The following is a 25,343-nucleotide window of genomic DNA, read 5'->3' as shown; positions in this document are numbered from 1 at the left end:
AGAGGGTTCATTAGATGTTCACACATGTAAATGAGTTGCTTTGAAATAGTACCGTTAATACTAGAACAAAGGCACGAGAAGAGCAGTGTGAAGCACAACTCAGTGGTGCTTAAACTTTTTACTACATTTGTCCCTATGAATGTGCACTAAAGATATGTAAAAAATAAATGTATTTGGTGGAGCATCTTTTTCACGATATTATGTCAAACTCTGGTACACACTTGAGTAAAGATTACTGAGAAAGTTTTTTTTTTTAGCAATATCTTAATTTAGAGTGGATCTGTGCTTTGTTGACAGGCATACAAAATAAGCCTTGGCTTCAAACTTGGCTTTATTTGTGTAATAAGAACTCTGCGTACTATAATTAAGATGCTGTAGTTCTCCTACTGTGTACAACTGAACGAAAGAGGAAGACTGCGAGATGATACAACATGAGTCTAAAAGAACAAACACATAGGTAAAGTCGACTTATTCTCAATTATTATGATCCTGTGTATTTACATTTTGGTTAAAGTGAGATTTATTAACAAATTAAACAGTAACTTGGACAATACTCACAGGGAAGGAAAAGATAATTCTGAAAATGTGGAAATCAAATCAACTTTGTTTATTCTACTTACAACCTGGATATAACACTGTGAATGGCAGTTCAAACAGCCTCCTAATTCTTCTCATATAGGAAAGAAACACTCAGATGCTATGAAGTTCAAGAAAGATTATTTGTGGAGATAAATGCCTTTAAAAATAGAATAAAGGTATTTTGTTTCAACCTTTTCCCATCATTGTGTGTAATTCTTTATTCATAATTCTCATAATTCTCATTATTCTTGTCAACACAGGCCTCACTTGCTCATTCTCATTATATGTAACAATACTAGTTCACTGGTGGACAGGCAATTGTGTCTAGCTACCTTCTAGCGCCAAACAATATGTCACTTTTTTCATTTTAACAGCATTAGACTGGATCTAAAAATAGCCTTTCTTATAATCTGGCTGAAAGAGATGACAGTTTTGTTTGCAGAAACTTTGAGATGTATGGAGCAACATGTTGTGGGTTATTTAGATGGACATGATGATCTCCTTGCACTGTCACACACATGCACTGAAACAAACACAGAAGGCACACTTAAAGGAGTTTCTATAACATCTTAGAATTATTACGTTACAATGAACTTACATTTTTTTCCTGAAAGTGCTGAATTGTTGAAGCAAGGCTGTTCTTAAAAAATCCTTGTTCAGCTCTGAAGTTTAAATGTATTCATTTTAGATTGTGGAGTGTTCAAGATAAATAATACAGTAGCAGCGACTTACAGAATAACTAGGACACTAGCTTGTGTTTTTGAATACATTTCTAAGCTCTGCTCCAAACTCACGTGAACCACATGTTTCTAAAAACACAGTTGCATAGTTAATATTTTGGGTTTGGGGTAAAAAAAAAAATTGATGTAAAGGTAGTAATAGTTAGACTTACAAAATTTATTCGGAAGTCTCTAGAAAATGCAAATCCTGTACAGCAAAAAACAAAAAAGAGATTACAAATATTCTGAGCTTTCATATTACACAAATGAATCCACATACCTCCTTCAACAGCTACAAGACCTCTTTCCAGAAGTGTCTGTGCTGAATGTTTTGTAATAGGAATTGCAGCCAGCAACCTGATAAACAACAATCATTTGGTATTTATGAAAAAAATTATTGTTAACTCTCAACAGCAATGCATTAATAGTGACCTTTCAAGTGCCTGCTCATAAGTGTAAGCCTTTTTCTTCTTTGATGACTTTTCAAATTGTATCATCTCGTCTATCCCTTGTCTCATTTTAGAGGCTGTATGTTTCTATAAACAAAAGAAACAAACAAACAAAAAAAACATGTTAAAATCAGTGGTTTTCATACAGTGTCCTTTCCTTATTATTACCAGGTAGGTGGATTCTTTAAACTCACCACAAATTATCTCATTAAAAGGTCCTATATTATGCAAAATTGACTCTTGTGAGCTTTAAATCATATTATAATGTCTTTACCTCTTCAAAAACATACCTTCAGTTTTGTTTCATTCACACGTTTACGTAATCTTGCATTAATCTGTCTACATCTCCAAAGCTCAAAATGCTCTGTACCACCTTGTGATGTCACGAAGCAGCTACCTTTTACACCTTTTGTTCAGCAGAGATTGGCAATTCAAGGTCTGAATCATTCAGATGATTCAGGTGACTTCCTGGATTTCCAAACTACATCACAAGGTCGAACAGAGTGATTTCTGTCTGAAAGAAGAACACAACCAAAATATGGTGTTAAACATCTGTTAATAAAACAAAACACTCCAGGTATGTTTTGACGAGGAAACATTATAACATAGATCAGAAAATAGTGTAATATTGGCCCTTTAACAGAATTCAACAAAACATGAAAAGCATGCTTAGGAAAATTAGTGCATGAATTTGTGAGTCAAATTACTGCTCTTGTTTGTTCCTGCACAATATACAGTATGTCCCAGCTTGGAAAAGGCTCCGCTAATATAGTGATTTGAAGCTTGGTTAAATTTATTACTATTAACTATATTTCTTCCATCAGAATCCAGCTCAGTGGAATGACTTGAAGCAAATTAACATGGGCCATTTTAAATTTGTCTAATAGATCTGATCGGTGTGTGGCCTTGCATGAAGAGTATGAAATGCATTACTGCTTTTGTAACTAGAAGTTGTTCAGCATCCAGAAGGACAAGAGCTTCCACCATTTCTGGAAATAGGGCACTGAACTGTGGAGAGCATAATGTGGAGATTTCAGTTTCAAATTGGATGACAAATAAAACAAACTACAGTTCAAACTAATAAAAAAAACATCGATACTTACAAGCCCTGCGATGTGACCACCTACAAAGTAAAAACAGATACATTAGAAGCATGTGAAATAAAAGGTAATGATATATCTGTGTTCTCACTCACCCATACTGTGCCCAATGATGGACAATTTTGTCACCCGTAGAGCTGTGGAAGTTAATTTCACAGACCATCACCCAGAGATTTATGGTTTTATGAGCGCATAAACAGTTCCATCAAACTCCTCTTTTTATAGACCTCATATTGACACTGTAAATACAAGCTGTACAAACCTAATTTAAAATAATAAACATACTCACACTCTAAAACCCTGCGTACATCTGCCACGTGTGAAAGCAAAGTGTAGAAAACTCCTGGAGGATGATGTGACGATAGACCGTGGCCGGCCAGGTCAATAGCAACATATCTGCACTCTGACAACAAAGTGTGTAAAGAGGTCAAGACAATTCTGGTGCCTGATATTCACTAAGGTTGAAGGGTACATATTACACTGTTTTCTGATCTGTCTTAATAATGTTGTTTCCTCTTCACAAACATACCTGATACCTGTAGTTGTGTTTTGTTTAATTCACAGATTAAGCACACAAACCCTGCATAATTAGTGGTTTGTGTGCTCTCAAATCAAAAACACAACACTGTCATGTGATAATACAGGAAGTGGTCCACTGTGTTTTTAAACTCCATATACCCTCACTAGAAACATTTGGATCTGATAATGTGTGAATGAAACAAAACACAATTCTAGGTATGTTCTTGATGAGGTAAAACATTATAACTTGGCTCACAAGAATCAATTTTGAGTAATATCCAATATTTTTGATACACAGTAGAAAAGTTTTGTTTGTACAATAGAGTTTGAATTAATGCGAAAACTATTTAAAACAGGATTTGAAATTTAAACTTGGTTGGTCCAACACAACTCTATGAATAAATTGGTACATTAACCTTTTGAAATAGCCTACAAAACCTTTAAAATAAAAAAAAAATCTTCATAATTGCAAGCTCAGACTAATGCCCTTGTGGAGATAAGTGTTCTCTCTCTGTGCACTCTGTTACCCACTGTGATATGCACTAACAGCCTACAGCCATTATCACTATTAGACCTGTCACGATAATTACTATATCTTAGATTTAAGACTCAGACAAACTTTAGTGATCCACAAGGGGAGTTGCTAGGACACAGTAGCTCACACATCACATTATAATATTATAACAAAGAGAAAAAATAATAAATTCTTAATAAGGAGCAAAAATAGCAAGAGACAGGTGTAAAAATAAGGTGTAATTATATAAATAAAAAATAAAATAAAAATAGAAATACTGGGAAGTAATAAAAATATCTCATTTATACACAAATGTAGTTAATATGATTAACCGAGATTCAGGAGCAGGACCACGCCTCAGCCGCCCTCTCCTCTCACCAGCGAACCACAACTCACCTCGACCACGCCTCGAATTTCCCAGAGGCCTAAATGTAGCAGCCTTTCCCATCATCCTAGTTTGTCTCGGCTAACTCGACCCCACCCTCCCATTCCGTATTTTGTCTTTCAGTCATAAGACCCCTACAAGGGGGGTCTCGTTCCGGCTGGGCCAATTGCAGATTGAGACGGAGCCCCCACCCATAGTCTCAACCCAGCCATCTCTGCCTCGCTTCATACATTATCAATAAACTTCTTCGCACTATGTCATTGTTGGCGTGGTCCTAGCTAGTGAAGAGGTAAAAAGAACACCAGTGCAAAGATGATATGATGATTGACAGGACATTGGGTAATCTGTTACATAAGGGTGAATTGTTCTACAGTTGTATGAAGTATGGTATGAATGTAGTCCTGGATCTTTCACTGTTTGCGCGGAGCTGTAGGACTTTGTTGGAGAATGAGCTCCTCTGTCCGCCTATACAGGAAATATCGACTTATCATTCAATATATGAAAGCTGGAACAATATTTTTTGTGATTCATTATGCAGCATCTGTACATTTTCTTTTCAATAATTTTGAGATTTTTGTTATCTTTGTTGTAATATGATACGATGTAGAGGGTTGATCAAGTAAAATTCTATGACTAATAATTACCGTTTCTTTCAGCTATGTATTTGTTGCAGCTCATACATTTAAATGATACCATCACTTTAAAAATAGTTTACTCCGATAATCTTGCTTTATTGTTACTGTGTCAGTGACAAAAATAGTTTCAATATTATCATTTAGCATTATATTTCTCAGTACAGTATTATAATATTTGCTTCATGCTTCAGAATTTGTTATCTTGACAGGCTAATCCTAACCCTTATGTAATAGATAACCCTATGTCATGTCAATCATTATTTCATCTTTGCAATGTTTTCCTTATGACCTCTTGTATATAGCCAAGATATATTTGTATTACTATATTTCTATATTTTATTTGTACTTGTGCATACACATTTATAAGATTATGCCTTGTTTGACACCAGTCTCTTGTTATTTTTGCTACTTATTTTGAATTTATTATTACCATTTATATTGTTGCTCTTTGTTATTATATTATATTGTGATGTGTGAGTTACTGTGTCCAAATAATTTCACTTGTGGATCAATGAAGTCTAAGTCTAAGTCTAAATGACTTTCCTAGGGTGACCAGACGTCCCTATTTACCCAGGGACAGTCCCAGTTTTGAGCCCTGTGTCCCCTGTCCCAGCAGATTTATCAAAAACCATTGATTTGTCCCAGTTTTACAAGAAATATCCCAAGTGTCCCTATTTTTGACCAATCTGATACCTGCCAACAGTAAAGAGTAGAGGTGTGCATTGCCTTGAGTCTGACGATACAATACATATCATGATTCGCTTGCCACGATTCAATATATCACAATATATCCTGATACTAAAACATTGGATAATATATTACAATTTATCAATAATTACTTCCAATAATACAGTCAACTACACCGTCACGAGAACACAATTGTATGAAATAGAAGTTATAATTTTTTTTTTATTATCGTGGAACAGTGAATGTAACTAATGAATTTGAGTGAAAAATATCATTTAAAAGATCAATTCGGATCCATTTTGAATCGATTCGATAATTATGTAATGAAGTTTTTTCTTACACCCCTCGTAGAGAAGGGGTGTGCAAAAATATTGAAATATCGATATATTGTATTGTTTAATGTGATGATACAGTATCGATATTGTGGGCTGCTGTATCCAATATATTGCCAAAAGTAATTTTTGGTATATTTTACTAAATTATTTTGTTTAAGAGCTACAGTTGTGTTGACATTTTCACCATTTTGAGGAGTAAAAGGGGTGTTTATCACATTAACTTTGCACAAAATTAGTGGACTTATTATCACAGCAATGATTTGCCTTTTTTCACTGAACCATATCGAATCGATTTGAAATATATCGTATCGAATTATACTGAATCGAAAGTGCACTGCATCGAGGTATGTATCGTATCGGCAACGTCTCAATGACACCCAGCCCAAGTAAAGAGACGCAAACGCCGTCATTTGTTTAGGAAAAATACAGAAACGCTGCTTAAAAATGACCAAAACACAAAGAAAATGTAACAGTTTTTCCTTAATTGCGCACTCGTTTCACAATTTTATTATTACCAATCACCACAAACGGGGGTGTCCCAGTTTTTTATGTTGAAAATCTGGTCACCCTAGAGTAGCCTAGTATCTATAATAAGAGTTTTATTTACTTCCATGCCTAGAGTCTACTCATAAAACGATAATATAAATGCTGAACACTACTCTGTAATGTTGATAGCGTAACAAAGAGCTTACCTATTGGCAGAAGTGGGACGAGCGTGTTGAAAGAGCCACAGTTGTCTGCCCAGCCGTGTAAACACAGCACAGTATAACCATGTCTGGGACCCCACACACGACCTCTGATTTCTCCCCATGAGACCGGGACAAACAGCTCAGCAACTGGACACAACATTGCAACAAATAGTAACTTCAATCGTTATTTTTCATGTGATTTTGCATAGTGCGTCACCTGGTGTAGTCATTGTAATCAGTAATGCAAAGTGCTGTTCAAAGTTTACGCACAACGATTGGGCGACACACTGGCAGAACACTTCCGGGATCGTAAGACGGAGTTTGGACCTTTTTTCCATAAAATCTTGCAAATGACTTAAAGCAGGTCTTTGCTAAAATATTAACTACGGAGAGGCCTTCAGAGATCACTGACCTGCCACAAAACATTTTAGAAATTCCTCCACAGCAGCAGTGCAGATGTATCAAAGCAGAAATATACCACACCAGAAAAAATAACACATGTTCAAACATCTGACATTTTACTCTGTAGACAAAATATATTTGTGGACAAACCAATAAGTACAATATAGCAGTAAAAAATACATAAATATTGTAGTTTAAAGGTGCACTGCGTAACTTTTTGGTTGGGGGTTCTGTCAGCTGCTTGTTTTCCATTGCTATATCATTTGCACTGCCTGGAATGTTCCACAGTATGACATTAAACAGCTATTTTTTCGATTTATTAAATTACATATACATCAAATTACACTTTTATGGCCCCAAAATGCCTAAAAAAACAGCAGTCTAAGTCTATTTTGACAGAGCGGAGTCACCTCTCCACAGATCTGACCTTTAACTTGGTCTGGTTTAGTCTCCATCAAGATAAGAGAGGTGCAATACCATACGGTGAAACATTCCAGACAAAGTAATAACATTTCTATGACAAACGCTCCACCAGAAAAGGTTACACAAAGCACCTTTAAAGATAAAACAATGATAATCTTGTATTTATGTATTTAATTGGTTTATTTAACAGGGAAAGCATACATTAATCAACACTTCTGTAAATGTACCAGAATTTTTCATCTGCAGTGTCTGAACAAAACATAGCAATAAGTACTATACAAAACAGTGAAATTATACAAAACAATACAGTTAAAATGCAGTGGGAATACAGATATTAAAGACCATTAAACACAATGTACACAAGTCTAGGGTGACCTGTTTAACCAGGACAGTCCCAGTTTTGAGCCCTGTCCCTGCATGTCCTTGTAGATTTTTCCAAAACCAGTGATTTGTCCCAGTTTTATACAAGAAATAAGGTGTCCCTATTTCTGACCAAGCTGATACCCACCCAAAGTAAATGGGGCAATAAATTGTAATTTGTTTAGCTAAAATACAGAAAATGTGCTTAAAAATGACCAGAAGGCAGAAAAATGCACGCTGTTGAGCAGACAGGAGTCCCCGAGATTCAATGGTTCAATGGTGGAAAATAATTTTTAACGTGTATTTTTACTTAAGTACTTTTTTCATGTGACACTTTTACCTTTACTTAAGTAACATTTTAACTTTGTATCTGTACTTTTACTTAATTAACAAAATTGAGTACTTCATCCACCACCGCTTAGATTATATACTGACCCAAAACTTCAAGAATGGGCTTTGTCACGTGCCCTTTTTACAATTTTATTTATACAAACCAGCCCGGATGTGTCCCAGATTTTTTTTTTTTATCTTGTTACCCTACACAAGGCAGATAGAGAGAAATAAAATACACAATAGAGCACAGTTGGGATTGGAGAAGCATGTTCAAGTAATGAATACAGGTTTGATGTTATTAGCCAGTTCTTCTGTTTGAATAGACTGTAAGAAGATAGGTCTCTGATGCTGCCAGTTCCTCTCCTGAGAGGCTGTGATAGAAAAGGTACTTTGACAGAATGCAGTTTTCCTCAGGTGAACTATGCAGTCTCCACAGGCTACTCCTTCCAGGGAGTCATTGTGTGGTGGCTCTAATACTGACAAACTGAGAGTGGAAGACATGGCCATGTATAATATTAAAAATTAAACAGGACACAAGAGCAGAACAGGCATTGTTAAAGAAGTTTTGACCCCTGCTGCATAACCTTGTAACAAAGGCACAGTTGTTAAAACGTAAGTCCCGCCTTTCTTAGAGCGGATTGGCCCATCAGCTGTATAATGCTGACAAACTGAGTGAGTGGAGAAAATGAGATGGCCATGTATAATTCTGCAAATGACCATGGCCAGCATTGTATTGTAGATTGCACTCTGAACCCACATTAAAATATTCTTTCCAAAAATGCAGTGATTAAAAAAATGCGCAGATGTATGAAATAAAATGGTTGTTAATTCTGGAAAGATGAATCAAAATCAGTATTGAACATTCAGTAGGTTTACAAATGTATTTTTTGTTTTGTTTTGTTTTTTTACAGCTTGGGTGTTTCTTTCAGCACCAGCACATTCGACTGTAAGAAATCTGACACTAATGGAGCCACGTATTCTGGGTTGTTGAGGTGGACATGATGATCGCCGGGGACCGTGACCACTTTGTGCTGGAGAACAAAAGACAGCAACATTATAATCTGGGAATAACATAGACACAAAATAACTGTACACAATGCACTTGAAGCCTGTTTGTTTTCACTGCATTTGGGGAGTAGATCTCTCTAGGTTTTCCGTTTGATAAGCAGCACTGACCAGGATTCTGTATGTAGGTCAAGTTAACAGCAAGAAACAGTGGCTGTGTGTACAACTTTAAATATTACCGCTACTTAAGCATCTGCTCTCCTGTCTGTCTAGCACACAAGGAGCTAAAAATAAGTGAATACAAACAAACTATGAACAAACTGCCCTCACATTTCTGTCTCTGAAGCCTTGTAGAAGAGCTGAGAATTTCTTCTGCTGTTCTTCGGAAAACATTTTCTCAAAGCCATCTTCTGCTCTGAAAAGAGAAAGTTTAATAATATTTTTTTGTCATTTTTAGAAAGCATGAAAATTTTGCTTAAAATACATGTGTGCAGTCTTACAGAATAACTAAAACAGTGGCTTGAATTCTTGACTGCATCTCTAAACTCTGCTCCAAGCTGATGCGGACAATGTTTTTCTGTAAACATTAAGAAAGTAAAGGAAATATGTGAATGAATGAAAGTCCTATATTATGTAAAATTGACTCTTTTAGCCTTTAGTCATGTTATAATGCTGTCACCTCCTCAAAAACATACCTTGCGTTGTGTTTTGTTTCATACACACATTTGAGTAACCCTTTATTATTAGTCTGTCTACATCTCCAAAAGCTCAAAATGCTCTGTTCCACCTTGTGATGTGATTAAACGTTGGCCGAGTTAACATTTAATATTTTAACATTTTAGTTCAGTAGAGATTGTCAATTCCATGACTGAAATTATTTATATTATTATAATGAAGATGTATAGAGTTTAAAAACACAGTGTAGTACTGAGCGATTTCAATTTGAGAGAAGAACTCTTAAATGCCGAAATGTTAGGGTGGGACAAAATACAATTTTCACGAAACAAGACACATCACGAGAGCGAGATGAGGTCCACGAGAACGAGACAAGATGAAATTTTAACATATTTGTAATAAATAAATAAATAGTGCAATCCATTTCACAATTTAGGCTTCACTATTTTTATTTATTTTATGTCATACTTAAACGGTCATTGTACTGCAGCTTTTGGAACTACAACTTCTCAAATTGCATAACTCACCAGCTCTTAATCCTTTTTTTTGTCAAGTCAAAGGTAAATTCAGGAGCAAAAAATCTCAATGAAAACGAGATCATCTTTCTCATGTGTGCACAATCTTGTGGCAATTTTGTCTCACAAGATCTTGTGGCACGAGATCTTGTCCCATCGCTACAAAATATGCAGGGTTTACGTGTTAAAACATGTGTGAATGAAACAAAAAACAACTCCAGGTCTGTTTGTGATGAGGAAACAGCATTTTAACAGAGATGGGCCCTTTAAAATTCTGTTACAAAAATGATTCTATAACTAATATCAACCTACCAGATTAATTCGGAAGTCTCTAGAGAATGTAAACCCTGGAAATTCAAAAGCAAATATTAGTAAAAAAGTTAGAATAATTTTCAACAAAAATAGAGAAAGCACACCTCCATCTGTCTTAACTAAACCTCTTTCTAAAAGGATTTGTACAGACTCGTTTGACAGCGTGGGGTTGGCTTCTAATAATCTGAAAGAAAACAGATGTAGACAACAGTAACATCACAAAACTGTAATGACTGATTATTTATCATTACCTTTTTACAGCCTCTTCATATGTATAGATCTTCTCTTTCTTCTCTTCAGATTTCTTTTCAAACATCAGAAGTTCCTCTATTCCTTGTTTCATTGCTTTAGCAATTTCTTTCTAAAAGGAGACACAAAAGGTAAGAGGAAACCCAGATGAGTCACCTTCATGTGATATCCATTTGGAGTTTGCTGATTAATCGACCAGAACCAGAGCCAGTCGCACCACTACACCAGAACATATTATACATTATACATATTATACATATTAGGCTTTATTAGTAACTATCACAAACGAAGATCATGATCGTCCAGATGTTTACTATAACCACAATATTTTCCTTTCATAGACACGGGTCCACTGACTTCCTGCAAAACTGAGCAACAGATTTTCATTTACATATTTTTATTTTAGACAAATGGCTCTGCAACTTTTTTTTTTTAACATTTGTGTAGCTGTTGTTGTATTTATTCCTTTTTATTTTTTTCAAGTTGAGTTGTGGGTGGGGATAGGATTCTGAGCACATAAACCTCAAATGCAGGACAACACAAGATTACTGAAGCAGGCAACTCCCAAGTCAGCTTATAATGAGGGGAAACCATTAAAACGTGGCTAACCAAAGTTGATTTAAAGTTTAGTACAAATAACTTGCATACCTGATCTGTGGGCAGGAACCCAAAAGAGTCCAGCAGCACGACAGCATCTACCATTTCAGGATACAGGGCACTGTACTGTTGAAAAAACATAACAGTTAACACTATGTTTAACTGGGAGGAGGACGAGGAGAAATATGAAAACATTACAGGCCTCACCATCCCTGCAATATTACCACCTTAAAGACAAAGAAGAACACATAAGCATAATGTAACACAGCCATTTTAATCGCTCGCTGTGTTTTAAATCTTCACTCACCCATACTGTGTCCTATGATGGAGAATCGGTCCCACTGGAGAGCTGTAGGGAGCAATTTCACAGATCATCAACCTGGCAAGTTCACATCTTACCACCAAGATTGTTTTGAGGACAATAATACTGCAAATAGTGTAGCACACAGGAGCAGAGTAATATGCTAAAATCAATAATATTGTATTGTATAAAGTAACAAATATAACTGCAATTTGAAAAAACACACACACCCTTGACGACTCTGCAAACATCCACAACATATGAAGGGAATGTGTAAAAAACTCCTGGAGGACGATGTGACGACAAACCATGACCTGCCAGATCCACTGCCACATAACGGCACTCTTGAAAGAAGAAACATGCATTTTTAGTGAAAAGTAATAAAACACTGCTCTACTGACACTTACAATAATGCATGGTGGGAGAAGGTTTTAACCACTGAATCCCTTTCACCTCTGCACATTTTTTGATTAAGAATTGATTTTTCTTCAGATTTTTTTCCACTTAAAATATCTAAAATGTAACTGCAGACTTCACTGGACAAATACAAACAAATACAAAGGAATATAATTGTTACTTAATGTTTTATAAATTTAACAGGTTAAAGAAGACAGATCATACTTTTTATTGGATATCTGTATCAAAATAACTTATTTTTAGCAAACATGTGTCCATTGTAAATTGCGATATTAATCTAAAATGGCTTAATAATAGAATAATAATAGAAACAGGTCCATGGTCTTCCTGTTCGGCCCCTCCACTTCATAGTGCCATTTCACCAACAGATTTTTATTTTCTTATTTTTATTGTTGAAAAATGGCTACAGTGCATTTTTTTTGTTTTGTTTTGTTTTGTTTTTTACCATGTATGACCTAGGTCTGATTTTTAATTTTTTAAAATAATCAGATGTAAGAAAGGAGAGTGGGTGGAGATAGGGGGTAGGTGAAAGCAGAAATTCTCTGAGGACACAGGCCTCAGGACAATACAGGATTAATCCATTGATTTGAAATAGAACTCACAGTAAAGAGTAAAGAGAACACAGGTATAACATGTTTAAAAGCTAATTGATTTAACAATGTCACATTTAAGGTATAAAGCAGATCTACCTTTAGGCAAAAGAGGTATAAGTGTATTGAAGGTCCCACAGTTGTCAGCCCAGCCGTGTATACAAAGCACAGGACGGCCATGCTCAGGACCCCAGACTTTCCCCCGGATCTCTCCCCACGGCACAGGCACCGACAGCTCCGTGACTGGACCGGACAAAGCATATGAAGGTTTAATGTGAAGGTGAATCTATTGGACGGCACTTTACGCTTCTCAGTTAAGTTAGTTGTAGTCACATTTACAGTCTATGAGCGGTCACATTTACCTGCTTGTTTCACGGTGCTTGTCGTGAGATATTTGACACTTTTCAAAGCCTGCATCACATTAATCAAAATATGTGTTAAATAAAAGCACAGTTTGGTTTACAGCAGCGACAGCTCCACGGACCGGATCGTGTTCCGGTTGTTGTCAGGCCACGCGGTGTGACTGAGTGATGTTATTGGCTGAAGCAGAAAAGCGGATACAGCGGATGGACCAATCAGCTCTAAGAAGGGCGGGACTTACCATTTAACTACTGTGACTTTGTTAAGTTTATGCAGCAGGGGTCGATATGTCTCAGGACAAAACTTCTTTAGCCATGTCTGTTCTGCCCCTGTGTGTTATTTTATTAAAAGATAAAATATAATTAGGCCTATATTTTGTACTATTTCGTAGAAATAAAATACATAGATTTTTCATGCAAATACTGTAATTGCATAAAAAATCTATATTTTGATCACTAAATAATAAGCTTGCCTATTATTATGTACTCATGTAGTTATTTGAGAAATAATGAATAGATATTGGCTCATTGCCAATTCTTCAAAGTATCTGTTTTTGCACAATTTAATGCAAGCGTTTAATATTTATATAAAAAATGTTTTTATTAAATAATATTTTAGAAATGAAAAGATAGGGGTTGTCCTTAATCATGTGTCCAGATTAAACAGGGAGGTGACATTTGGAAAGACATGCACCGAGAGAAGGAGACTAATGGGAGGGAGCATAGATTTTGGAACCAGGACAATGGGACCCAAAGGTATAAAAGGTTGGTAGGTGGGGTGAAATCAGGTCAGGAGCAATTTGGAGAGACACTGGATTTACACTTTCGGTAGGTACTTTTTTAATGTACAAGATTTGCAATTGTAAAATTATATTCAAATCTTTTTTGAATTCAGACTTAAAATTTATTTGTTTTTCATGCAACTTGTGCCTCTCACACAAGCTCCGAACTGACCATATTTTGTATCTAAAAGCTGATGTTTTAACAAAGTCATCGAGGGCACCAAACTGTAGTGCTGTCTTAGAATTTGGATAACAGAGTTAGCTGCAAAAAAATAATACATTAGTAATCTGTTTGTTTCTGTCAAGGTCATGGCTGACTTTGACAACGTTTTGAAATGCTGGGGCCCTGTAGAGGCGGATTACAGTGGCATGGGAAACCTGGTGCTTACCCGGTCAGTCAGAATTTCTAAGATAATTTTATATTACTCACAGGACAGTAGCAGTTACTTTCTGTTTTATGGACAGTCTGTTCACAGAGCACCCTGAGACTCAGAAGCTCTTCCCCAAATTTGTGGACATCCCTCAGGCAGATCTGAGCAGCAACGCTGCCATCTCTGCTCATGGGGCCACTGTCCTGAAGAAACTGGGGGAGCTGCTCCAGGCCAAGGGGAACCATGGTGCTATCTTAAAACCTCTGGCCACCACTCATGCCAACAAGCACAAGATCGCTCTTGGAAACTTCAAGGTAGTTACTGTTTAAATTCTAAAATTACAAATGCAGACATAAAATTAGGTCTAATGAATTAGGCATGGAATTATAAGCTCAGAGTCAAATGGGATAACACTTTTATAGTTTGATGATTTGGTGTATGAGAGTTTCACATGTAAGGACTACATGACCAGGCCAGCTGTCAATCTGCTTTGTCTTTTCAGCTGATCACAGAGGTCATTGTGAAGGTGATGTCGGAGAAGGCAGGTTTGGATGCTGCAGGACAACAGTCTTTCAGGAATGTGATGGCGACTGTCATTGCTGATATTGATGCCAACTACAAAGAGCTTGGTTTCTCTGGCTGAAGGCAACAAATCTAAACATTAGACACACAGCTGTGTCCATTGGCAATATATTCTCTTAGTAATAGTAATAATGCTGTTTGGTTGCCAATTTTATATTCTCCTTCTTTTAGTGATAATAATCATGATGTTTGATTGACAATTTTATCCTAATATTTTCATGATTAGATCACCATAAACCTTATAAACATGCATTTCAAATAATATACCAATAAACTGCATCTTTCTTTCAGTTCATCTTTCATTGCCTTGCAATCTGTAATTATGTTCCTCAATAAAAATAAAAAATAAATAAATATTATTAGCATAATGTGAATCTGTGTTTAATAGATGACTTGGAGTACTGAATGAACAAAGGGGGGCTCACATCTCTTTTTTATCATTTAAAAATAAATAAATAGCAGAAAAAAAATCTTGGAGAAAATCATATCTTACTGGGTTTACAAAGTCTATCTAGCCTTTTCATATACTCTCAAATTTCTCTCTTGCTGATCTTAAAGTAGTCTATAAGTCAGTTTATAAATGCATACATCAGCTTCCTAGTAATACTCCTTTCTCTTAACAACATTATCCTAAACATCTTGATATCATATAAGTTATTTTTGTAGTGAGCATCAAGTTTACATCAAGTTTATTGATACTTAACAGATGTCATCAACATTCCCTGGGGGTCTGATGCTAATGTAGGCACTGCTCTGTCTGAGGCTATGTTAGACTTTAATCTGAGCTTTATTTCAACACAATCAGACCAAAAATAACTGAATTGTTTAGAACTATAACAGGTGAGCTGGTGAGCTGATTTGTGCTGTTAATTTAGTCTCTCTCAAATAACATTACAGTAGGGTGACCAGTCATCCCTATTTACCCGGTCCCAGTTTTGAACCTTGTGTCCCATCCCAGTAGATTTATCCAAAACCAGTGATTTCTTGCAGTTTTATATAAAATGTTCCAGGTTTCCCTATTTTTGACCAATTTGACACCCACCAACCGTAAAGAAGGGGATGGATTGTCATTTGTTTAGTTAAAATACTAAAAACCGTGCTTAAAAATGACAAAGAAAATGCACCAACAGAAATCCCTCATATTATGACAAGTGAATATGGACAATGTTATGCACTCTTTTCACTATTTTATTTATAACAGTTATCCCAACTCGGTGTGTCCCAGTTTTGAATTTTAAAAATCTGATCACCCAACATTACAGCATGGATCTACACTTCCATGCATTACAGTCCAAGTCACTCTCACCATTTTGTTGAAAATCAAACACCAAACAGGACCATAAACGATAGAATTGATCACAGGCTTCTAAAAACGTGCTGTTTAAATGCATTGTATTTTTTCTTGAGTTTGAGTCTATTTTTGACATTTTTGCTGTATGCATTGTGTTACCATGGAAACTGATGAACATTCCTGCATACAAATACATATAGAACACCCCCCAGTGTGAAGTATAAATAATGGAGGTCAGCACTACTTTATCTACTCTAAGCTTTTGAACATTTGTTATTTTATTTCCATGTTTTAAATTGCTCATTGCTTCTATCACAAATAAACTCCATCTTAGCACTTAGTACAGGATACTATCAAGTGATTATTTGAAACAATTTCAAGCTGCACTTTCAAAGAGACTTAAAGTCACAGATTTTTTTCACCACTAAATTGTCCCCATTTAGCCTTTGAACTAGAACTCCTGGTGGATTTCTATTTCCTTCCACCTAAAACAGAATGAGGGACTGCACGTTTGCTAAACTTTTTATTTGTGCTACTGGGCAATAACTCCTTAGGCACAGCCAAGGCAACCCCCCTTCAGGGGTTCATATCCCTTAATGAAGTACATGTACCAATGCAATCTATTTAGAAAACTAACAGGTGTCTAAACTGGTCATATGCTGCGGACGTGATCAGCCTCAGTGCTTAGTATCGGTTCCAACATCCCAACCCAACCGCCATTATCAAGCAACCACACTGGTGTCACCTTTCCCTTTCAGCCAAATGGGTTACCAGTAGTGCCGTCTCAGGATAAATGTCAGTGAACAAAAGTTAGTGGGATCTGGATTATCATAAACAGTGGCAGATCTGCAGTGTCATTGACATGCAACAGTCTCACCAGGTCCTACTTCCGGAAGCTGACGCACTACCATTACTATGTTAGTTTAACTTGTATCATGGACTCTTGCCATGGAGATAATCTGGTGATACTGTGGGTCTGAGTGTGTGTGCATGGGTAGACGTGACAACAGGCACAGTGTCTGCAGTACAGTTACACACCCTGTCTCCTGAACCACTGCAGACAGCTGAAAAGAATCTAAATGAATGTTTAAAACATGTTTAACACAAATACAAAAAATTTAACTAAAAATATTTTAGATGTGTTATTTACATTTTTGATATTATTTGACATGGCAATTTCATAATGAAAAAAAACTTCTTGTATATATCATGTTTACTATATTACATTGAAATTAATTACAAAAAGTTCAATCAATCATCAAGTGCTTTGATGATTGATGTAAAAAGCTATTTTGTAAAGTATATATAAGCAAAAATAGCTGTGATAACTGGACTGATCTGAATTAAAAATTAATGTTAACACATTTGTCCAGCACAAGACACCTGCACACAAAAATCTCAGATTTAATTTAGGCCTGAATAGGCCTGTACCCCAGGGATACTTATCCCAAACCCTCTGAACAATCTGCATCCAGAAAAGCGGCTTTCAGTGGCTGTCTCAAAACCACAGACGCAGAGAGTAAGACAGTCTAACAGTTCCTTCAAAACAATAAATATGATAATATTTTAATCAAAGCTTGGTTGATCGATGTCTGGAGGCACAGTGCAGCGTGTCAGGTTGGACAGGTATAGGGCTGTCGCTGTGGGAACAAGGCCAGCAGACACCTTCAGGATGGCCAGGAGCCTCTTTGTCGCATTGGCCACACCGTCTGGACTCTGGAAAAACAAACATGACAGGATTTTGTCTATTAATGTCATGTCTGCACGTGTACAGAGATGAGATGAGTTACTAGCCACTGGTAAAACTGTAACTGTAATAAAGCAGTTAGAACAAACCTGATCCTCTGCACACAGCAGCGGACACTGGAGGGATGCAGCAAGTTTTCTAACAGCGTCCAGGCGAGCTGAAGGGACTGAGGCATTACGAGCTGGTAAAATACAACACAAAACACACAAATTGTTGGGCTTAATTTTTCAAGTTGTAGCTCAAATGTGAAAACTTTACCATTTGTGACCATGAAGCAGACTTTTCCAAGAAAATATCCTGGATCCAAATATTTCAGTGAGGCCTCTACAGACTGAAAACTGAAAAAAAAAGATTAGAGCATGTAAAAGAAATCTAAAATAACAACACTCAGCAGAGTTAAAATAAGACTACAACAAACACCAGCCAATGACTGTTTAATGTTGCTTAATGTTTATGTGAACATTACTGAATTGGGAGTTGATGCCAAAATGTAGATGATAGTTATTAGTATATAAAGGTCAAATATGGTTTAAATCTACCTCAGTTCTGAGGTCAAGTTGATAATAAACACAACCAGATCTATCCGTGGACGCCCCTCTTCATTCTCCATAGGAAGAGGAAGATTCTTCGCAAGTCTCCTGTTGGAAATAGACACTCAGTGTCAAGGGTCACAGGTGATGAACTATTGTGTCCAAATATAGACAATAGTAGGAAGCAGACAATAGTAGGAAGCAGGTCTAAAATAAAAAAAAAAACAAACAAAAGGAAAGTGATGTTGCATTATTGTTTGTTTTATAATTATAAAACAGTTCTACTTACACATTAACAGTGACACCAGGCTCCTCAACAAGGACATTGGCCAGACTTTGCTGAAAAAGCTCCTCACTTTCCACAAGCTGGAAAAATAGTGGCGTGGGGATGTACAGACAGAGTCATGGACAGTGTTAATTGTCCTGAAACTCCAGGAAACTCCAGCTTTGACTACGTGATTGTTTTTTTTTAATCAGATAACACAGCGTCATGTAAAATCTCCATATGGGGTCATAAGATCTATTCTGAAAATGACCAACAAATGTAGAGTGCTTTTGCTGCTGGTAGTTACAATACGACAAACATATTCAAGATTTTCCTTTCTTGGGTGCACAAACACTTAAGATACTTTAGATACGAATAAAACATTCACATGCCCGTTGTGTTATTAAACCGTGCATCCCTAACCTATTACTGTGGTCACATCAGTTTACATTTGAGCAGTCAAAGGACGTAAAACATGAGTCTAGTCTTCTGAGCTGGCGATGCACAGCGCCTCTGCCACATTTTAATCAAATGTATTATGACGGACACTTGACTTACCAGGATATTTGCCGAATTTAAAGCGGGTAATTTACTAAAAGGCTTTAACATAGCCATATTGAAAAGTCTCAGATACAATTCAACCCGACAGTAAACAATTGACCCGCACACTCGACACACTCTGGCGCTTCTTTTCCAAACGTACGTATGACGTCAAGACGCAGGAGTGCTTTACGCCCTCTGGTGGACGGTTATAGTCAGTGCAAAAAAAGACAGTAAAACAAAAACCTATTACACGCAATAGAGGCAGAAGTTTTACTGATGATAGGTTTCCCCAATACATCAACATACACAGTAAAGCACTGTATTTAATATTTCTGAATTCAGCATACATTTTGCCGATATATGCATAGATGTCACAAATTTAGGGAATTTCAATAACAAACACAAGCTCTTACTGGCTCATGCCTTAACAAAAAAAAAAAAAAAGTAAAAAATATTAATGGGACAAGGCAAATATAAAATGCAAAGAATATCCTTAAGTTCTCACCATCCATATTGAGTTTTACATTATCACATTTCTAACTGAGTGAAGTTTAAAAACATTTAGAGGTCAATGTCGATAAGTAAATTAAAAGATGCTATAAATGGTATGACAATGACTCAGGACATTTTGCAACAAAATAATTTCAAGTTTAGACTCATTTCTTTTTCATTTTGCAAAGTTTATGCAGTTTTAACAATGCCAAGCTTGTAACACACATATGCAGAATGCATTTGCAACAAAGAGTCTCCCTTCATGCCCCTTATTTTACTAAACAAATAAAAGTCAAAATGAAAAACTTGGAAGAAACATGTTCATATTTCTCCAGATTCTCGCTCCTCTGAACTGGATCGCCTGTCCCGCTCATTAGACACAGATCTTTCTTTATCCCGCGTGCGGCTAGTGTGCGGAGAAGTTGACCTCTCTGCGCTGTTCCACTCTGCATAGTCTGCTGCTCCCTCTTTCCACTTCTCCTGGGACACAGAGCGCTCCCTTTCTCTTGTATGAGATGAGCGGTCTCTTGAAGATCTGTCACACATTTACAGTACAAACTTGGCAAATAAATATATTAACCAGGGGTGTCAAATTATCGCGTTAATTGCGATTAATTAATTACAGTCATATTTAGCGCGTTATGTTTTTTAATCGCGTTAATCTCATTTTTAATCTCTAACTTTAGTGTTTCTGTATGCGAGTTGCTTTATTATAAAACCTGTTTTTATGTGTTGTTGGGACAACAACAACACAAACACACACACACAAAACACATTTATACATTTTTTTTTTATTTCGGTAATTCCACTCATTGCCGGAAACCCGCACAAAACGTGCGCAGTAACAGCGATGTAAACGTCATGTTAACGTTGGCGGCGTCAGTCGGACAGTGGACGCGGTCGAAGAGCCAGTAGAACAGAGTCAGCAGTGCACAGGTAAAAACGCATTCGTGTCTTGGAAATTATTCTCCCGACGTGAAATATAAAAGAAAATAACAAATATAATATCGCCTACAACTTAAATGTCACTGGTGAAAACAACCTGCATAGACTCATGATGTCTGCACTACTGTCCTATAGTGACCTGCCACATGAGGGGACACACACACACAAACACACACAAACACAAACAAACACACACCTTCATCATAGTCATTAACCTCAGAACGCGCGGACCACGTTTCCTTCCGTAGTTAATGCGCGGACACCGACGTGCTCCCGTGAGCCGCGTGTGGACCGTGTTTTCTCGCGTACGCTGCGTAAACTGCGCTTCCTCCTGTGCGCCTCTAAACCAGAACTAACACCAAGACTAAAACCAGGACTAAACCAGTCCAGGACTAAACCAGAACTAAAACCAGGTCTAAACCAGGTCTAAACCAGGTCTAAACCAGGACTAAACCAGGACTAAAACCAGGTCTAAACCAGGACTAAACCAGAACTAACACCAGGACTAAACTAGGACTAAAGCAGGTCTAAACCAGGACTAAAACAAGGACTAAAACCAGTGATCGCATATATAAAGCATTTCTCTATTAATAATATTTTTAATATGGTTAAGGAAAGACTGGACTTTTTATTGTCTTTAAGTAGACAAAAGTTATTATGTTCAGATTTCCTCGTCTTTGCTACTTTACAGCAAACAGTTTCTTATTCATGGAGACTTGGGCTCAACAGCCAATTTGGAGAGATTTGTTAAACAATAAATGACTTTATAAAGTCACTTTTTTTAATCTATATCAGTCTTTTGATCTGCCACAATAATGTAATAATGAATTTAAATGAAAATACCTCAAATTGAAGGCTTTTCTCAGCAATTTTTAGGTGAGATTAAAATTAGATTAATTAGATTAATTAATTACAGATCATAATTAATTAATCTCTCTATTTTTTTAATCGCATGACAGCACTAATATTAACAGTAACAGGTTAAAACAAGTAAACTGGACTATCTTCAAAATATTTAATTTAGTTGTAAGGCAACTACACAATGAAATATTACACTCTTTTACCGGTTTGTAATAATTATTTTAAACCTATTTCAGAGCAGTAATGTTATGAGAGTTAAGTTTTCTTTTTAGTGGCAGTGACAGGTACATCCTGAATGAATGGACCAGAATAAAATATTTTGCATCACTTTCAATACTGCTTTGTCTCATTACCTCTTTCTCTTGTGCTTATGAGAGTGTGAATGTGAGCGATGCCTGTCCTTGTGTCGATGTCTCCGTTCTCTGTCCCGATCTCCACCTTTTTCCCTGGAACGGGAAGAGCGGTGACGCCGGGAATGATGAGAGGATGAACTGCTTCCATCTCTATTTACAAACAAACGATGTGGCAATTTAGCAATGCTTAAAGTGATTCAAAACCTTTACAAACATTCAAATAATAATGAATTGGACTTATATAAACACATAAAAAACTGTCATCTGGACACTTATAAAAACAATAATTTCCAATAATCATTCACTTCAATCCATCAGTGATACTTCTGTAGTCACAGCTGCCCTGGAGCGCACTCATGGGCAAGGCAGCCAATCTGCGCCATCAGTCTCCCGACCAACAGCAGCACTCTCACCATTTTCATATTAGACAAGGTGGGTGGTGTGAAAAACATGATGAAGCAACCAGGCAAAAGTTGAGTGTGGAGCTGTGCTTATCCCATTAGTCATCCTTTTTAAAATTTAAATTTACACACTGAACTCGCTAGACACACAAGCCTGTGCTGAATCAAAGTTACACGTCACATTACACAAAATTGCTGAGTCTTTTAACCAGCGTTCATCTTACCTGTACCGGTCTCCACTTCTAGATCTTGACCTGAAATGAAGCCAGTGTTAGTTTGTTGCTGGTACAAAATGTGTGCAAATGATAACTGTATGTGAACATCTTTGTACCTCCTTCGCTCCCTTTCTCTTTCTCTCTCTCGCTCTCTTTCTCGTTCTCTTTCCCATTCACGCTCACGCTCCATCTCCCACTGTCGTTCTCTTTCTTCCTTTTCTCTGTCCTCACGTCTTTTTATTCGCATCCTTTCTTGCTTTTCTGCAACAGCTTTCTGTCAAAAAAAGTATTGCATGAGAAAAGGTTAAACGAACATTTTAAAATGCTGTCAGTCAACACTGTTCAATTTAAAATCTGAGAATTGTGTTACCCTCAGCTTGTCCAGTTTCTCACGTATTTCAATAAAACCCAAATGCAGTTTGCCACCGAAGTGGTCAGCCAAGCGACGATCATTGTCATGAAGACCCAGATAGGCAGAACAGACTTCACAGACTCGTAGTTTTTGTTGTTGAAAGCTTGAGGCGGGCATTGAATTTCTGTAGACATCCTGCAAAATAAATATTCAAACTATTAACTGCAGAGTTGTCAGAATTAAAATGCCTCAAGTTCTATAATGGATAAATCAAATCACTAACCTCTGCCTCTTTTTTTAAGATTCGGGTTTTCTCCACTTTTTCCAACAGCTGTTGGGCCTCGTCTACATTCCCCTCTCCTCCCAACTGCTCCGCTTTGGCCAAGAGCTTTCCAATCTCTTCATTCAGCTCATGGACACGTTCAGCCTGATAAAAGGAAACAATTTGTGTACACAGTAGATTAGTAAAGCAAAGAGCATTATTGTACAACTGAAAAGTAAGCTCATCACCTTAGCAGCTACTTCAGCACTGATTTCATCTTGGGTCTCAGCTAGTCGTTTTTTGGCCATCTCAGTCCTTCGGTCACAGTCATTAATGAAAGACTGAAGGTGCTCAGCGGCCTGGAGACACACAGAAATAGAAGAAGTCAGAATGACTGTTGAATGAAAACATGGGCAAAATACTTATGATGGATGAAATAAACTTACATCCAGCTCAAAAAAGTATTCCTCCTTCTTAGCAGCAATTTCATAATCTGCTCTTAGAGCCAGATCATGGACTTTCATACACTCTCCCAGATCCATTCTCTGGGGAAAAAGAAAATCAACCAATTACAGAATATAAACATAACATTAATTGAATCAATTAATATAAAATAAAACTCACTGTGCCCGACAGGATGTCATGGGGACATGAGTCTAAAAGGTGGCTTTTGCAGACTCGATCATCCGTGAATTTTATTCTCTGTCTCATTGTGTCTCCTTTTAAATGAATGGAAAGAATTAATGCATAATTAGAAATCAACAAGAGTCTAGACAAATACATAAAACTTAAGTAAATAAGGCTCCACATCACCCACAGAAGAAGACAACTTGCCAGTTACTAACAAATAAGAGTAACATCGGTAGGCTGTATTATCTGGTCATTTAGGTAAACTGTTGACCGTATCGGTACAACATATGTTACACAAAAGTAATAATAATAAGTGATCAAGTGCAACTCTGCCATCTGACAACAGGTAATAGGGCTGCACAATTAATCGCTATCGAATCGAAATCGCAACTTGCGTTGATGCAATTATTAAATGCAAAGGCTGCAATTATGTAGATGATAGAATATTCTCTGCAAAAGAATCCTACTTTTATACTTTTATCGCAAATCCAGTCGCAATCGGAATACTTGTCAGAATAAACCCAAACAAGTATGTTAGCTAACGGGCTACAGGCGAGTTTGAAGATTGCTAATCTGTACGATAGACTCCTGTTCAGAGAAAGGCCAGCATCAAGACACTAAACCATGGCCTAGGTAAGACTTCTTACCGTCTCTTCCCGTCCCCATGAGCTGGTCCAGCATGGCTCGCATCTGAGCATGGGCCGACATGTTTCCGTATTAGCGCCGTGAGTCACCCTCACTCAGCTCTCTCCACATGTAAGTGTGTATCCGGAGGTCTTTTGGCGTCTTTCACCGCCGCTCTGCTTCACTTTAGCAAACAAGACAAGCACCCAAGTCCGTCTGCGTTGCTGTGTGTCACATTTGAATGTAGTAGTGTTTTGCAGCCCCTTACAGAGCTAACTCAGAGCCATGAGCTAACAGAGCTAAATGTCACTTGTGGCGGCGGCGCTGCTGTTTAGCCTGGCTAATCAAGTGAAGTCTGTTTAAAACTGCTCCCAGCTCGCAGGTCTGACACCATTAACCCAACCTCAAAGCGCATTAGGTTACAAAAACTCAGGTCGGTGGTAAATAAAATCTCAACACAGTAGAATTTAAGTTATTTGTAGCATGTTAGCATAAAGTTCAATCAGCGTCCTCTCTTCCGCCTTCCCCAGCGGTGCGCGCGCGACACCGGACTGTGAGCGCGCACCCGTGACCACAGGTCTGGTTCACACCACGAGAGTAGCAGGCAGAATACTGGTGCTTCATATTATCCTTGGGCATCTATGGGTATGGGCATGACAAGTGCAAGGAAAACACATTTAATGACTTCTCGACTGGACTACACTTGCCATGTTGCCAAATACCAATGAGAGAGATGACCATGTCATCCAATACTTGCACTATGTATTGTTTTGATTGGGGGTCCGCCTCATCTGTGGAGATGCCACAGTATGACATTCAATAGCTCTACATTACATTTATTCCATTACAGGTGGTTTTATAGCTCAGAAATACCCCAAAAGCACGCATTTTTCTGACTGTGAGTGGGGTTGCCTTTTCATAGATCTGATCTGTTACTTGGTCTGATTT

The 25,343-nt window shown here is 37.2% G+C and overlaps 5 protein-coding genes across 6 annotated transcripts; 1 reads left to right on the top strand and 4 right to left on the bottom strand.

Moving 5' to 3' along the window:
- Window positions 1-202: 202 nt before the first annotated feature.
- LOC110172658 (serine hydrolase-like protein) lies at window positions 203-6,942 on the bottom strand. The gene is made up of 12 exons (XM_020938565.2): window positions 6,829-6,942; window positions 6,615-6,758; window positions 3,137-3,250; window positions 2,943-2,984; window positions 2,851-2,870; window positions 2,681-2,755; window positions 1,731-1,834; window positions 1,579-1,655; window positions 1,472-1,506; window positions 1,312-1,388; window positions 1,178-1,241; window positions 203-1,102 (listed from the first exon to the last, which is right to left on the bottom strand). Exons 1-12 carry the CDS (start codon window positions 6,839-6,841, stop codon window positions 983-985), a joined length of 885 nt encoding a protein of 294 aa, XP_020794224.1. The 5' UTR covers window positions 6,842-6,942; the 3' UTR covers window positions 203-982.
- Window positions 6,943-8,935: 1,993 nt separating this feature from the next.
- serhl (serine hydrolase like) lies at window positions 8,936-13,311 on the bottom strand. The gene is made up of 12 exons (XM_020938553.2): window positions 13,153-13,311; window positions 12,890-13,033; window positions 12,014-12,127; window positions 11,790-11,831; window positions 11,690-11,709; window positions 11,534-11,608; window positions 10,888-10,997; window positions 10,741-10,820; window positions 10,637-10,671; window positions 9,635-9,711; window positions 9,465-9,549; window positions 8,936-9,160 (listed from the first exon to the last, which is right to left on the bottom strand). Exons 1-12 carry the CDS (start codon window positions 13,205-13,207, stop codon window positions 9,035-9,037), a joined length of 963 nt encoding a protein of 320 aa, XP_020794212.1. The 5' UTR covers window positions 13,208-13,311; the 3' UTR covers window positions 8,936-9,034.
- A 593-nt stretch (window positions 13,312-13,904) lies between these two features.
- mb (myoglobin) lies at window positions 13,905-15,252 on the top strand. Its single transcript, XM_020938501.2, has 4 exons — window positions 13,905-13,977; window positions 14,238-14,323; window positions 14,397-14,616; window positions 14,805-15,252. Exons 2-4 carry the CDS (start codon window positions 14,241-14,243, stop codon window positions 14,943-14,945), a joined length of 444 nt encoding a protein of 147 aa, XP_020794160.2. The 5' UTR covers window positions 13,905-13,977; window positions 14,238-14,240; the 3' UTR covers window positions 14,946-15,252.
- A 1,433-nt stretch (window positions 15,253-16,685) lies between these two features.
- On the bottom strand, window positions 16,686-19,432 carry pane1 (proliferation associated nuclear element). The gene is made up of 6 exons (XM_020938572.2): window positions 19,276-19,432; window positions 18,742-18,818; window positions 18,462-18,560; window positions 18,181-18,260; window positions 18,012-18,103; window positions 16,686-17,891 (listed from the first exon to the last, which is right to left on the bottom strand). Exons 1-6 carry the CDS (start codon window positions 19,330-19,332, stop codon window positions 17,742-17,744), a joined length of 555 nt encoding a protein of 184 aa, XP_020794231.1. The 5' UTR covers window positions 19,333-19,432; the 3' UTR covers window positions 16,686-17,741.
- Window positions 19,433-19,506: 74 nt separating this feature from the next.
- zgc:158803 (LUC7 domain-containing protein) lies at window positions 19,507-24,964 on the bottom strand. 2 transcript variants are annotated; one of them, XM_055158071.1, is made up of 10 exons: window positions 24,419-24,964; window positions 23,766-23,860; window positions 23,588-23,686; window positions 23,390-23,500; window positions 23,163-23,306; window positions 22,898-23,074; window positions 22,644-22,801; window positions 22,537-22,566; window positions 21,912-22,061; window positions 19,507-20,310 (listed from the first exon to the last, which is right to left on the bottom strand). In XM_055158071.1, the coding sequence occupies exons 1-10, from the start codon at window positions 24,477-24,479 to the stop codon at window positions 20,022-20,024; spliced, it is 1,314 nt and encodes a 437-aa protein (XP_055014046.1). In that variant the 5' UTR covers window positions 24,480-24,964; the 3' UTR covers window positions 19,507-20,021. The 2 variants fall into 2 exon arrangements, with proteins under 2 accessions (XP_055014046.1, XP_055014047.1); XM_055158072.1 differs by having other exon boundaries at window positions 19,507-20,287; window positions 24,419-24,963.
- Window positions 24,965-25,343: the final 379 nt, after the last annotated feature.

This window comes from Boleophthalmus pectinirostris, unplaced genomic scaffold, assembly GCF_026225935.1.
Source record: "Boleophthalmus pectinirostris isolate CB_2022bp ecotype Guang Dong unplaced genomic scaffold, ASM2622593v1 HiC_scaffold_22, whole genome shotgun sequence".
NCBI classification, from domain to species: domain Eukaryota; kingdom Metazoa; phylum Chordata; class Actinopteri; order Gobiiformes; family Gobiidae; genus Boleophthalmus; species Boleophthalmus pectinirostris.
Note: the sequence above shows the minus strand (reverse complement) of the source record. Positions and strands in the feature narration are given on the sequence as shown.